This window comes from Drosophila subpulchrella, chromosome 4, assembly GCF_014743375.2.
Source record: "Drosophila subpulchrella strain 33 F10 #4 breed RU33 chromosome 4, RU_Dsub_v1.1 Primary Assembly, whole genome shotgun sequence".
In the NCBI taxonomy this organism is placed as follows: Eukaryota; Metazoa; Arthropoda; class Insecta; order Diptera; family Drosophilidae; genus Drosophila; species Drosophila subpulchrella.
In genome coordinates this window covers 311460-327293 of record NC_050608.1, presented here as the reverse complement: position 1 = coordinate 327293, position 15834 = coordinate 311460, and the positions used below count along the sequence as shown (strand labels likewise).

General features: G+C 34.6%; 1 protein-coding gene across 6 annotated transcripts; it reads left to right on the top strand.

Moving 5' to 3' along the window:
* Window positions 1-178: 178 nt before the first annotated feature.
* LOC119562898 (zyxin) lies at window positions 179-15403 on the top strand. Of its 6 annotated transcripts, none has more exons than XM_037876063.1 (8): window positions 179-554; window positions 9472-9874; window positions 9937-10181; window positions 10836-10889; window positions 13809-14097; window positions 14150-14498; window positions 14558-14678; window positions 14747-15403. In XM_037876063.1, the coding sequence occupies exons 2-8, from the start codon at window positions 9559-9561 to the stop codon at window positions 14876-14878; spliced, it is 1506 nt and encodes a 501-aa protein (XP_037731991.1). In that variant the 5' UTR covers window positions 179-554; window positions 9472-9558; the 3' UTR covers window positions 14879-15403. The 6 variants fall into 6 exon arrangements, with proteins under 6 accessions (XP_037731991.1, XP_037731974.1, XP_037731999.1 ...); XM_037876046.1 differs by lacking the exon at window positions 179-554 and adding an exon at window positions 6563-6920 and having other exon boundaries at window positions 14605-14678; window positions 14747-14889; XM_037876027.1 differs by lacking the exon at window positions 179-554 and adding an exon at window positions 6564-6920.
* Window positions 15404-15834: the final 431 nt, after the last annotated feature.

Genomic DNA, 15834 nt, shown 5'->3' with positions numbered 1-15834 from the left:
CATACTAGTGAGCGATTTGTACGACAGAACATTTCTTTATCACTAGGGAAGGGTGCTCAGGCTGAAGCCGAGTACTTTATATTATCTCACAATAATCGGACTTCGACACACTCGACCCCAGCTCAGTAACTTTTACCTACTCTTAGTTATTTGATCTCTCTACGGGTTGCCTTATAACATATATAAAGAGTTCCTAAACATGCTAGGAAAGACTTTATATTTCATTAAGAAGTGTAAATATGTACAAACATTTACATTTGAACCAGAAGAAAGATCTTTACTCAAACTTTAAACAAACCGAAAAGAAGTGGTCGCAAAGTTGAATAACGTTTATTATTTAAAAATACATATTAATGATATTTTTTAAAGATCATTATATGAATGTTCGTTCGTGAATTGCAGTTAACGCCTGATAAGAAACTTTAATCTCTAATTAAAAGTTGCCTGAAAGCAAAACGCTGCTCGATAAGCACGCAAAATGACTGGCTGTAAGGCCGGGCAGAAAAAATTACAGTTCGAAAAAATGTTACTTCTATAATGGTCTTTTGTTCTAGGTAAGTAAATATCAGGAAAGCTGCATCTGTAACGGTAGGAGATGGTCTGATATTTCGTAGAATATTACTCCAAGCAAATCGACTTTCGATTCTAACGATTTAATAAAACTATACTCCACTCGATTGGTACGCCTAGTATTGTACAGATTAAATACATCATTAGAGGGATCTTCGACCCTTAAAGTACATACATCTAAACAATGTCACTCGTCACGTTTATGTATATGCCTAGGGATGCTCTAAATAAGTAATAGCATTCCATTTAAAGGGACGGGACATTAAGTCAGGGGTTATTTCTATATGATGTTATGATTTCAGTCAGAAGTTTGCAACGTGTTGGAGGATACGTTGTCGACCCTATTCTTGATCAGTATTACTAGACCTGATCTGACTACTCGATTATATAGCTGCCATAAGAAGGATATGAAAACAAATTTCAAAATAAAAAAAAAGCGAATTATATTTATTGGAAGAAATCCTTTAAGCGCGGATGCACGGGGGAACTTGATGTATAAATCTTTCCTCTCTAATGAAAAATGAATAGCATTCTGGTATTCAAAAAGTATATTTTGAATATCCCCCCTCCTTCAACAAGCAAGTCCAGGATCCGCCACAGAAATCTTCATACAACTCGAGATATAATATTTAATTAGTATTACCGTAATTAACTCGTTTTTTTTTTAAATCACTGAAGCTAGCAACAATCCTTATGTAATTTCCATTGACCATTTTTTTATAACTGCAAGGGTACTGGTACGGTTGGCCGAAGCTAACATTCTTTCTTGTTTATGTAAAAATGGGACAACTTTATCAAATAGCTGTTATAATAACTATAGGTATATTTATGTATATACAAGTCTTCCGAATACACGGTTTCTGTTATATATGTACTTATAATTATAATTTCATGATGTGGTCAAAGCTGCAAAGGAATATTATTTTCGGTTTGCCGAAGCTAATTTCTTTTCTTGTTTTTATTATCTTGAATCAATTTCCAAGAACGCGTTTGATAAGGGTTTTTTTGTAACCTCGGGTGGGCGTGCTTCGATTTCCCTCTTGGTCCACAATATCTTTAAAATGTTGTTATAATCGTTCTTTTGAAACACATCTGAAAATATTTCAAATGAAACATTAGAAAAATACATTTGAAGCCGTGCCCCAAAAACGTAAATAAAATTGTTTCTGAAACACAAAAAGTGCTGATCCCAAATTTTGTGACGAAAAATTACACAATTAACATCCAAAATTGACCTCGATAAATGATTATAGATCTTAATCGCTTTAAATTTCACATTTTTAGATGTGTTAACGAAAATTATCTGAGAAAATGGAGGTCAAAGTTGGAAATAAAGGTGTTTTGCTATATTTTAACCGCAATTACAGGCGAACGGACCGGTTGGTTTGTTGAGCGCCACTCTTTATCTTTCGAACCCGATACTTAAAATTTTGTTTGATTTTTTAAGGGAGATACAAACGAAAGAGGCCACAGTCATAGAAAAACAGCTTCGGTCAAAAATATAGTAGTGATCCCGCCATTAATCCTTAAAGTTAGTTCGCTGCCACTTATCTTCTTCAATTCTTAAGTTACAGCAACAACCAATTTTTAGATAAGTATGGATCAAATAAAAATACCCCTTTAACGTTACCAGAGTTGCGCCTCACCATTTCACGAATGGAAATTGGAATTTATAAAACCATATGAGCCTATTTCATAAAATGATTGCTTGAACTGGGCATTGCACAAACATAGATTGTGTGCAGCGGTTATAAGCTAATAGTTTTGGACCAACCAAAGACTCCAAGTACAATTTGGCAGAGCAACTTTTGATTTAAAAAAAAAATTTTGAAATATTAACTTCTGCTCTTGGGAATATTATTCTTTAAATATTTCAGAATTTTGAATAAAATTTTAAAGATATCGGACAACTATATCCTATGGCTTCCATAGGAATAATCGGAAAAAGAATTTGTTAAAAAAATTATAGCTCGGCTGTTTTTTATTTAAATACTTCAGAATTTTAAACTACTACTTAATATTTCAGAATTACGAATGTTATATTTTCGTCTCCAGTATAAAGAATTTTTTTTTAATTTCAGATATGGGCATTTCCAGGGGTCGCGAACGTACGTTCGTACGCATTTAGTGCAAAAAAAAAGAAAATAAACGTTTTCTGAATTTTTTTTTGCTTTTCGATAGCATTTTGTTAGCTCGTTGATTAGTGCAAATGATGGGGTTTATTTAGCTATCATTTCCATAATATTGGCAAAAAACATGCGGTCGCGAACGTACGCTAAGTAGAAGTCGAATTGGGAAGGGATTATTCAAAAGCAATAACTTTACTTTTAAAATAAATTCATGTAGCTTTCTATCGAGTCTGTTCCCAAGGAAATATCTTCATTTGTATTTATTTTATTGAAAAAAGAACCGGTCGCGAACGTACGATTTTCCATGTTGTTTTATTACTGTCAATTGAACATTTACTCGCCCTCTTTGGATATTTATCTTTTTAATAGATTGGAATAAAAAGATTTGGTGGAAAAGTGCAAGCAAATCATATGTTTCCCTTGCCAAATAATTAAACATAAAAATGCCTTTACAAGTAGCTTAAAATGAAAAAAGTAAATTTTTTCAGTTTTCAGGAAAATTTTTTCAACAATACAAATGAAATATTCTATAGTTTCCCACTATTATGAAAGTATAGCCATTTATTTATGAAAATACGCAAAAAAAAAAAGAAGATTTATGAAGATTTTTTTGTTTCGGTCCTGGTTGCCCATTTGGCGGATATGCCCATATACTAATTAAATTTTTTTAAATCGGACGTCTATATCATATAGCGATCCTATTATTAATGGAAAAATAACTAAAACTTCGTTATTTTTATACCCTTGCAGAGGGTATTATGATTTCAATCCGAAGTTTCAACGATCCGAATCGGGATCTACTCTTGGGATTATCATTCTATTAATATTTCAGAATTTCGAATATTTTAGAAATATCGGACAACTATATCCCATAGCTCCCATAGGAATGATCAAAAATAGTTTTACATTTAAAAAATATATAATCTTGTTGTTTTTTGACATACTAACTTATACTCTTGAGAATATCGTTCTATTAATATTTCAGAATTCGAATAACATTTAAATCAAATCGGACGACTTCATCATATAGCTGCTATAGGAACGATCGGATTATTAATGTCAAAATAATAACATTTAAATCAAATTGGACGACTTCATTATATAGCTGCTATAGGAACGATCGGATAATTAATGTCAAAATAATAACATTTAAATCAAATTGGACGACTTCATCATATAGCTGCTATAGGCACGATCGGATAATTTATGTCAAAATAATACTTAGACCGTTATATTTCGTTTTCGGTATACATACACAGTAGTAAATAAAAGTGGAACAATATCTTAAAATTTTTACAATTAGTTTAGTTTTCTAAAAATATAATTTGATATCAAGATTGCTGGAATTTTGCCGTTGTTTATTCGTACCTTAGTCGTGAAAAATTAAGTTTGATGTTTTAATATTTGCTTGTGTTTTCATTAATTTAGGTAATCAAAATTAAAGCTGTATTGCGAAGCCATATTTACTCGTATAATGTTGTTCTGCTGAACGCGGCCGTTGATCCAACAAACTTTATCCTAGGTGTAATGTCAATTTCACCCACAATTATTAAACTAACATTCCAAGATGTGTTAGGTGTTGGGTCGGACACGTCTTCTTAACTCCAATACAAACTTCTGACCAAAACTATAGTACCTTCTGCAAGGGTATAACAAGTAAATGTGCTAAAGTAACAATGCACTTTAAGCAGAACAAGAAGAAACGCTATAGTTGAGTGCCTCGACTATCAGATACCCGTTACTCTTTCAAATAAAATAAAATTCCAGGGCATTTCGATAAAAATTCCTATCAGAGATTAGATAGGTATTGATCAACAAAATCTGTTTCAGTTTACACTGAAAAAAAATCTGCAAATATGTGGGCGCCAGACAGACTTTAAAGCTATGGAATTTTGTAAGCGTCAGAGTGGGCGTGACACTTTGCTGAAACCAACTGCGCTGCGCAGGAATCCATGGAATCTGCGTGCTTAATGCAAACTTTGTAGCTTTTCTAGTTGTCGAGATCACAGAGTTTATACGTACAGACGACCATGGCTAGATCGAAAAGAGTACATATGTATACTTTATAGGGTCGGAAAAGCTTCCTTCTGCCTGTTACATACTTTTCGACGAATTTTGAATACCCTTTTGGTCAACAAGTAACGAAGTAGCCGTGTATGGCTGCGAAGCTCAGAAGCGTACAACTTCCTGGAAGTAAAAAATATTTTAGGTTGTTCGCTGGGCAAGTGCGCACTGGGTGTCATATCATCTCCTCCTTGTCCTTACCTTACTATGCTGATGTGTGAAAACCATATTAGCTAATTTCTGATACCAAGGCTAATAGCCTTGTCACACTATGTCTGGTTATCTAGCGAATGAGCCTATAACCCGACTACTCCAAAAAAGTATTTACACTAAGTTGGCCCAATTTATCGGCCTGTGTCGGTGACCAAATTCCGCTTCAGCGACTTTTGTATCCAATACACTTGCTAGATGGAGACAGAAAAAGTCGACATAATTCGCTTCAGCAGAAAATGACACTGCACACGCAAATCGATTCAGTGTTTTTAATTATAGTTTTGTAATAGCATAGGTCATTTTTGACTCATGCGTTTCGGGATTTTTTGGGAGGTAAATGCATTTGTTCTGCAATGGCGCCATTACAAGAATAATAATTTAATTATTTTGACTCTTCTTTAGATTGTATATCTTTCCATGATGAAATGCCAAATCTTTCTGAAGAGAAACAAATTTAGTTTTGCGTTGTTTTTCACTTTTTTCGGAGCCACTGAATTTTCCCGTCCTCCCCCTTCGCATACGGCTTGCTTCGCTTTAGTGATTCTAGTCGAAAAATCTTATTCTTTTTAAAGTGACCGAAGTTCTCAAAGTTTACCCGCAATGCATGTGGCATGGTCTTTCTGTCAAGCAGCTGAGCTTGTTGCCAAACGGAAAACAAATCAATTGGAGCAATTTAAAAAAGAAGAGTCTGCTGGTGCACAAAGAAATTAAAATAAAAATAAATGAAATATTCAACGAATGTTATTATTTATGTTAATTAGAAGTTTAAGGCTTCCCCCTGGTCACACGGAGCTTCGCCATCTTTCCCGCGCCATCTGTAGATCAGCTCCCAATAGGCTGGCCAATAATGGCTGGTGATGGCTCCTCCAGCTGTTCCTTAGCGGGCGACCTTATTTTCTCCTCCCTGTAGAAGCCGGCGCGTCTTCCATCTCCGCTTTAGCTGTCAAGTAGCTGGTGGAGGTGGAGTCCTCAATGGGGAGCCCGTCGGAGATCGAGCGATGTCCCATGTTCCTTCCCACTGGGATTCTCTAGTGGATCTCCTCCAGCACTTCAACTATTCTGCGGATTTGCCCCGTTGTGGTATTGCTTCCTGTCAGTCTCACAATAATGGGCAACAGATTGGATTAGGCGTCCCTTTTCATCTGTACTGACCTCCTTTTGGGATTTTCTTCCATTTTTAATTTTTAGTTTCCACATCGCCTTTGTACGAGCACCGCCAAAGATCAAATTTCTTATTCTTTAGGCCGCGGCTAACGGCGTTCATCAAAAGTCTCTTGCTAAATTTGGTATTTTTTCTGGTATTTCCTTAGCTCCTCTGAATACCGCGCTGAAAAACAGACCCGACGAAAATCGTTAGCCGCGTGTTTGCCTCTCGCTCACTCCTATGGTTAGCTCGCGGTTTTCGTCGATGTGAGTACTAGGCTTTATGCTAAAATATGGAAGGCAAAATTGCTGCTTCTCAGACCAGTTCTGATAAATAGTGGAAGCTAGGCTTTCCGAAAATAAGCGAAACTTAAAATGTAAATAGTGTGAGTGTGCTATAAGGAAAAATATATCGATATCTTAGGTCTTTATTAAAATAAAATCAATACATGTCACTTTGTTAAATACATCTATTAGAAATAAAGTTTAAAACAACCCGATTATAACAAAATAGCTAAACTGCTTAGGTTCATTAATGATTGATACCAAAAAACCCGTTTAGGGAAAGTACATACACACAATAATCCAGTTTTCACTCAATTTGCAATGGAGTCCTTGGACCAGCAACTTAAGGAGCTGTCCTTTTTAAACGACGAGCCTTCAAGTACCCCTTCGTCTGCATCCATTGGACATGTTAACGTTGCGGAGTTAGTTAACAAAATACGCCAAAAGCAAAGAGAAACTTGTACGAGGATGGACGGACCTCCCAAGCCATCGAAGAACTATAATGAATTGCCTCAGGTACCTTTTGACTTTATGTGATAGCTACGAGACCCAAAGGTAATAAAAACCCGGAAGCAAACAAAAAATAAGTTTGTCCATCTGCTTTTTAAAATAAGCTTTGTGGTGTTGCCCTAGTCATTCAAAGTAATTTTAGGACAGAAAATGTCATGATCCAAAATTAGGCTCAACCCTTTTTAAAAGGTAACTTGTATACTATACACAGGTTGCTTGCAAATCCCGCTTAGCTTTTATTCTCTTCTTAAAGTCGAACCATGCTGGTTTATAAACACCTGAGCGGTGCCTATAAGGATTATCATTTATCTCTCCTTGCAGATATTTGAATTTCAGTCAGAAGTGACCAAAGCATTAAAAAGATTTCCGACCCTAAAAATATGTACATACATACATACATATGTACATATGTACGTTTTTGTTCACCATCAAGAGCCAAGTCTATATATATGTACATAGGTATGTAAGGTGCAGAACTTTACTGTTGACACACTTAGCATCTTGAACTTAGGATAATTGACCAAAGCGGAATTAGCAAAAAAAAAAAAAAAATTTGGTTCGCGCAAAATCAGCTTATTTTTTGTTTTTTAATTAAAAAACATTAGTTTGCATCAGTGAAGTCAAACGAACTTGTGAGTTAAATATTCACTTTATCCAAATAATGTTTGTTAAATATTAATTTTAATTAAGAACACTGAGTAAAAATGACTTGAAGTTTAAGATGCTACGTGTGTCAACAGTAAAGTTTGGCACGCGTGCCAAGTTTGAAAATAATTGGTTCAGCTCTTTAGAAATGCCGGTAAGCACCTCATTGATCTGCGCACCTTCAGTGTAAATTGGCTACAAAATTTGAAAAGCATATGTCTATTAACCGATCTTTTAAAAATTTTTTAACTTGCAGTGTGTTCTAGACAACTTATGACTTAGCTCTAAAAAATAAAAATTTTCATAAAAGACAAGAAAGGAAGTTATCTTTGGTATGCCGAATCCGGATCCGGTTTAGCTCTAAAAAATGAATATTTTCACAAAAACAAGAAAGGAAGCTATCTTCGGCATGCCGAAGTTTCTATACCCTTGGAGGTCGTTCCCGTGGATGCATTGTATGTACAGAGCTATTATTTTGACATTAATTATCCGATCGTTCGATTACTTGAAGTTCTGAAATATTATAAGAATGACATTCCCAAGAGTAGAAGTTAATATGTCAAGAAACACTGAAATTATAATTTTTTCCCGTTAAAAAATAATTCTTTGATCATTCCTATGGCTCGTTCCGACTTAAAGGTTTCACCCAGATAGCTTTAAAACTTAGATATTAGTTTGCGTAGAAACGGACAACCGGTGTTGGCTAGATCAACTTGATTGATGATGCTGATCAAGAATATTTATACTTTATGGGGTCGGAAACGTCTCCTTCACTGCGTTGCAAACTTTTTTCCGAAATTATTATACCCTCTGCAAGGATATACAAATTCTTGGTTCAGCGACAAGATTATTACATTTATAATACAATTTAAAACGATCGACCCACCGCAAAACCATTTTCGGGAAAATCTTTTGCTCTAAAAGTTCGTCCGGTATGATTTTTTGTGAAAGCTTATATATAGTACGATATACTAAGGGAAAATGCATAAAAAACGATTATGTGTAACGTCCAAGAACGTTCATACATACGGACATAAGAACATTACTTATTAACTAATGGTCCGATTCTAACAATTTTCGGCTTGCCGATAGGTAATGTAATTTAAATTGTAATCTTGGAAAATGTAGGCGCCGCAGTTTTGGGCGGTCTGAGGGCGTTAGAGTGTTGAAATACACTTGCGCTGTATAAGAACCTCTAGAATCTACATGCCTAAACCAAACATTATACCTTTAATAACCGCTCCTGCGGATGATTTTGTGCGGCTTGTGACCGTTCGAGTGGCAGTGGCAACACTTGTTTTTATTCAATCGATAGGAAATGCAGAGAGCAATACATTTTAGATCAATTTTTTTTCCTAGCTTAAAAGCTGGACACGTGGAGTGGCACCCTTCTTGCCTAATCCCAACTCGCTAGCTTTTAGAGCTTCCGAGATCTCAGCATTTATAAGGACAGGCAGACGGACATCGATATGTACATCAATTCGGCTAGTAATCCTGATCAATAATATTTGCTTAGGTGGCGCCGTTGCGTGGTGTGCAATTGTGAACAGCCGCTTTGTTGCGTATCTCAATCTCCCTCGCACTTTCTATAGCTGACTAAGTATTTAATAGTCGATGGCATCGACTATAACCTTGTCTCTTGTTTCTCTTTAAAATTTAGTTACTATAATAAGTAACTCACAAAAATTATTTATGAAAGGCATTTTAGTGTTGTACGAGATATCTAATAAAAGATTATCAACTGATTTGGTTACTTAACATATTTATTTTATAAGACGTTAATTTTTCTTTCCGTTTTACAGATTTTATTATCTGAAAATTTAAAATTCATATTATTTTATTTAATTATTAGTACTTTTCTATTTTACTTATGAAATGTGGCTGTATACATATGTATATGTCTTTATAACAGGTTCCATCAAGTAAGCAGGTTTCTTGTTCGCGGGAACCGCTATACTCTAAACCTCTAATTGGAATCGACAAAACAATAAGTGGACCCATGCCTTTTAGAAAAATTAACAATTCTGATAGCGGAAATGGCGAAATTCCAATTAACAGAAAAACGACATTGGACAATCCGGCAATACTAGAACAGCAATTGGAAGCCCTGGCTTACCACAAACTTCAAATGGAAAAAAAAGGTCTTTTAGGAGGGCAAGTTAAACCACCACAATCTGCCAACAGTTTCGCGGAGCCTTTGTCAAACACGTATAGCAAAAGCTTAATATATGGCAATATAAATACAAAAAAAAATGAACTTGTAACAAAGGAGACAGGTATTTCTGCAAATACCTACTCAAATGTTCATGAAGCTGGTAAGTTATCATTAAATAAATATATGTACTTAATAAATAATTGAATGACGTTGATTTCAAAGTTTTGGGCCCGTCACATAAGATGCTGTCCGTCTGCACAAATTTATTATTAGAGAACGAAGTAGAGGATGATGTGCCGCCACCGCCGAGCCCAGAGAGCGCAGTGAGCTCTTCATATAGCGAGCTTCGGCGAGCCTCCACTGCTTTTAACAAGCCAACAGGTCCTTCGCAAAATAAACAGAAATTAAATCCTTCATTACAAATGTACGCAAACCAATATGAGCTGCAACATGGTGCTATAATGAAGGTGAACAAATTTTGTATTTTATAATTTTAGCTATATAACAGTGTGTCGGCGATTTGTTTTATTTTTTAGCAAGTTGTACTCTTTTTTTTATATTGTGTGTGAGCTCAGTTTAAAGCTGCAGATGTGAAACTTTCACAATTGTCTTAATACTCATATAAGCACATACAAAATGAAAACTTATAGTTCGAGCTGGTTTATACTACATCTATTATCAAAATCAACGCGCGAGGTATAAAGCAAAAAACCGCCAATTTTCGTTTAGATTATATAGTCTTCAGTGTTGGAAAAGGTAATAGGTATTTCTTGATTTTCCTAGGACATGAAAAAATACTACAAAACGCCAGCAAGGTAAGTATCTAAGGTACTGACAATGTCCCGATGTTAATTTTGAAAATCAAAAAAGGTTATTAATCGAGTCAAAACTAGTTAACCCTATGGCGACATACTCCATATTCTATAAAAATTAAATTGTAGAAATAAAAAATAATTTTTAAGTCAATAGTATTCAAACGTTTTTAACAACTTTAAATTAGTTACAGACAATTATAATTTTTATAACACTATCTCGATTAAAGTACAAATATCTTAATCTTTCTGCATTATTATGACCATTGAAATATCTTAAACCTAAATCCCTTTTAACTGATATTTCAGAATCTGCAGCCCAAAACGAATCCAAACTTGTATTGCTACGGTGGGCTATCACAGGTATATATATATAAATATAACTAGGAGGGACGCTACAGTCTAGTGTCTCGACTAATAGGTACACGTTACTCCATTGACCAATTTCAAAATAAATGTATAATGTATCATTAAAATAGATATTTTCGACCTTATAAAGTTTAATGTATGGGATAATATGAGATTTTTAGCTTCGATTATAGATACAGTAAATTATCGTTTCGAAGCGCTGAATCGTTCACGAGTATTGTGATTGCTAATAAGTTTCGCATAAATATCCATGGCACAAAAGATAGCATAAACGATGAACTCCATCTGCGTGGTAAACCGATTATTCAAACCATACAAACTATCTTAAACGCGTATTCTGTTTTCAGACCGAACGATCACATACACGTATAAGAACTATCACAAACGATCACATACACGTATAAGAACTATCACAAACGATCATTCATGGGACAACGGCATTCTCTCACCGGTTATTTCGATTCACTCAACCAAAACGACTAAATCAAAACAGATACAAGTTAATTATCCAGTGTACCCGAAAATGGTTAATTCTTTGCAGCTTTGATTGTCACATACCAAAACGGCTGTTTAGGAAGAAAATTATTAACACAATAAAACAATCCGATGACAAAGCTATAAAACAAAACGTTGATCAACAAGAATCACGTTTAATAAAAATCGAAAACCTTTTTTGAAAACAAATATACAAATTCGAATAGCATGTAGATTCGTTCATTCAATCATTTCCCACTCAGAGTTTAGCGTTATGGGCGTTAGAGTAGGCGTGTCACAATTTAAAAAAAAAGCTGGTGCTTCGCGGGAGTCATGTTAAAACTGAACTCTTGCTACGGACAGACGGACATAGCTAAATCGACTTAAATGGAGCGCTAAAAGTATAAGTAAAAAACTAGTTTTATTTGAACTGAAAATACCCGTCGAATGACACCTTGTTTGTTAAAATCGGAGAGAATCCGTTCAAAAGTTATACCAATAAGAAAGGAAGTTAAGTTGTATACCCTTGCAGTTATAATTATTAAATTATAAAATACAAAAAATGATATTCCCAATAGTATAAAATATGTCAAGAAACACCGAAGCTATAAATTGTTTCATATTATTTTCTCACCAATTTTCCAAACGTTCTTATGGCAGCTATATGATATAGTCGTCCGACTTAGATAAAATTAAATAAAAATTAAGAACTAATTAAAAAATGTTATTTCCAAGCGACACTGATCGGCATAAGTATTTTGACAAAACAAAAGTTAAATATACTCATAGTTTGAACTTACTTCTTGTAAACTTTGGCATCAATGGAATGGTAATTTTAATTCAGGTTGAGTAATACAATACATTTCTTAACCCGTTCAGTACTAATTGAAAAGGGCGAATTTGTGTAAACATCTACTTTTTAAACTTTTTTCCTCGACTTGAAAACTTAAATTTTTTGATGCAAAAAGTTTCTTCAAACAAAAATAATAGTAACTGCAAAAAGAATTTTTCAAAAATCGTTTTGATTTTTTTTTCTGAATTTTTAAAAATGTTTAGAAACGTGCATTTGAGCCATATTTTTCTTTTTTCACTTGTCACCTTCAAAAATCTTAAAAAATATAAGGAAAATCGTTTTTGAAATATTCTTTTTGCAGTTACTTTTATTTTTGTTTGATGTGTGCAAAAGTGACTATATAAGGCCGCAGAATTGAAAATCTGCAGTGATATTCCGATCATAGCGACTGATACATCATTTAAAAGGTGTAAAAAGCGCTGAAAGTATAAAAGTAAAAAACTTGTAAAAATCGGAGAAAATCCGTTCAAAACTTATACCAAAAACTAGATTCTGGGGGACTTTTCAAAATAAAACAAGGAAGAACGCTATAGTCGAGTACCTCGACTATCAGATACCCGTTACTCAGCTAAAGGGACAAAAGGGAAATGGAGATATGCAAGCAGCAAAGCGAGATTAAAATGCGCCACCTACCGGCGGTAGACAGATTTAAGCATTGTGGGCGTTATGGTAGGCGTGGCAAATTTTTTTTGGATCAATCGATAGGTATTGACGAGACCAAGTTAGTCAGTTAAAATTTTTTATCTAGCATAAAAATTGTGGGCGCCACAGGTTTGGGCGGTTTGTGGGCGTTATAGTGGGCGTGGCATATTCGCGTGACAACATTTTGCTGCGTACAAAGCTACGGAATCTAAATCTGAGATCCCGATTCTCTATCTTTGATAGTTTCCGAGATATCCACGTTCATACTTACGATTTTTCGAAGTTTGTGGGCAGTTTGTGGGCGTTAAAGTGGTCGTGGCAATCGATAGGTATTGATGAGAACAATACATTTCAGCTAAAAATTTTATTCTAGCATCAAAACTGTAGGAGCCACAGTTTTGGGCGGTTTGTGGGCGTTAGAGTGGGCGTGGCACTCTACTGAAACAAACTTGCGCTGCGCAGGAATCTCAGGAATCTGCATGCCTAATCCCAGTATTGTAGCTCTTATAGTTTCCGAGATCTCAGCGTTCATAAGGACAGACGGACATGGGTAGATCGACTCGGCTAGTGATCCTGATCAAGAATATATATACTTTATGGGGTCGGAAACGCTTCCTTCTGCCTGTTACATACTTTCCGACGAATCTAGTATACCCTTTTACTCTACGAGTAACGGGTATAAATATTCTTTTGTTTGTTAGTTTGTGCCTAAACTTTGTTATAAGGTTTTGAAAATATTGAATAGTATTAAACAGTTTAGTTCTACGACTTTTGGAAAATCCCGCTTAGAGGAAAACAGTTATACCAGTATAAACAGTTATAAATAGCTAAATTCGGAAAAGAGGAAACTTCTGTCGCTGAAAGGGTATTTTAAAATCCTATGTACTACAAAATCTACAACAACAATTGATTGATTAAAAAATAATTTTTATTAATTATTACAGAGTTCCTCTACTTATGATTCAATATATGAGCCTATAAACCCTCGTCCTTCTGGAGACATGTTGCATCGGGAAAGATGTAACCTGTATGGTTCATACGTCAATGATAACAATATTTCAAGCAGTTCCTGTGACATAAATATTTCGAATTCAATTGAAGCAAGCCAGTCGTTATACACGAATGATAACGATCGAAGTAAATGTTATATTGACCATACTATTCATAAAAATAATGAGGAGGGACTCGGTAACTCAGTAGCCCCCGATCCAATACAAGAGTTTGAAAACTACGGTAAGTTAAAATATCACATAATTTTCAATAAAACAATGTTTTCTGTTAATAGGTAGATGCGTTAAATGCAATTCACGTGTACTTGGAGAGAGTAGTGGGTGCACAGCAATGGATCAAATATACCATATATCATGCTTTACTTGCACAGACTGCCAAATAAACTTACAGGGAAAACCATTCTACGCATTAGACGGCAAACCATATTGTGAATATGATTATTTACAAACACTGGAAAAATGTTCGGTTTGCATGAAGCCCATTTTGGAGAGAATTCTTAGAGCTACCGGAAAGCCATACCATCCGCAATGTTTTACATGTGTTGTCTGTGGAATAAGCTTAGATGGGTTATTATTTACAGTTGATGCTACTAATCAAAACTATTGTATTACAGATTTTCATAAGTAAGTAATTTTATTTAGTGGTACATATGACTTTTTGATTCAATAATTTAAATACAAAGAAAATTTGCTCCCCGCTGTTGTGTCTGCAAACAACCAATTATGCCAGATCCCGGACAGGAAGAAACTGTCAGAGTGGTCGCCTTAGATCGAAGCTTTCACCTCGAGTGCTATAAGTGCGAGGTAACTTAACTGCATTATTTTTTACCAAAAAAAAAGGATAGTGACTAATTTTTTTATAAATATAATAGGACTGTGGGCTATTACTGTCATCTGAAGCTGAAGGCCGTGGATGTTATCCCCTAGATGATCACGTTCTTTGTAAGAGCTGCAATGCCCAACGTGTTCAGGCTTTAACAAAGCGCATGACATCGGATCATTAAATAGAGTTACCATCGTACTATAGAGTTGATGAAAATATCGTTTTTAATATTTAATATTTTCCGAAAAGCAGTAGGCTACTAGAGTGGAAACTTCGTAAAGATACAATTGTAGAGTATTGACCAATGCAACCCATAACTAAATAATTACCTATTATTAACCGCACATCAAATAATCTGGACGTTCCATTACCTGAAAATTGCGGAATTGTTCAAAATCCAACAAAAAATTTCAGCAATAGGGGGAATGACGCTAAATAGTTTATTTTTAATTTTCTAACTAATGTTATTAGTAGTCAATGTTTCCGGATCTTATAACATGTACAAACTTTTATTTCATTTTTTGTCTAAACTTGCACATTTCTACAAAAAAAGGTCAAAAATAAACGATAGAAAATTTGAAAGGACTTTACATGTCGACTACGACTCTATTCTAAACTTTATATTTCGCTAGAAATTTAAAAATATCGAAAATAAAATTAAAAGTTAAAAAGACCGCTCCACAGCAACAACGAAAACTTGTAAAAATTTAAACAAAAAATACAAATCTGATATAAACAACTTTTAAACATGTAAAAAAAATGTTTAATAATTATTTTCAAAAAATTTGTATTACCAAAAAAGTTAAATATACCAACTCGAATAGCATGTAGGTTCATTTAATCCAGTCCCACTTAGAGCTTAGCGTCATTTTAAAACAAGCTAGTGCTTCGCGGGAGTCATGTTAAAACTGAACTCTTGCTACGGACAGACGGACATAGCTAAATTGACTCGGCTAGTGATCCCAATGTGGCCATTTAAAAGTAAGTAAGTAAAGTATAAGTAAAAAACTAGTTTTATTCGAACTAAAAATACCCGTCGAATGACACCTTATTTGTTAAAATCGGAGAAAATCCGTTCAAAGTTATACCAAAATGTATACGAAAATATATATATATATATGCCGATATGGTCGGCAG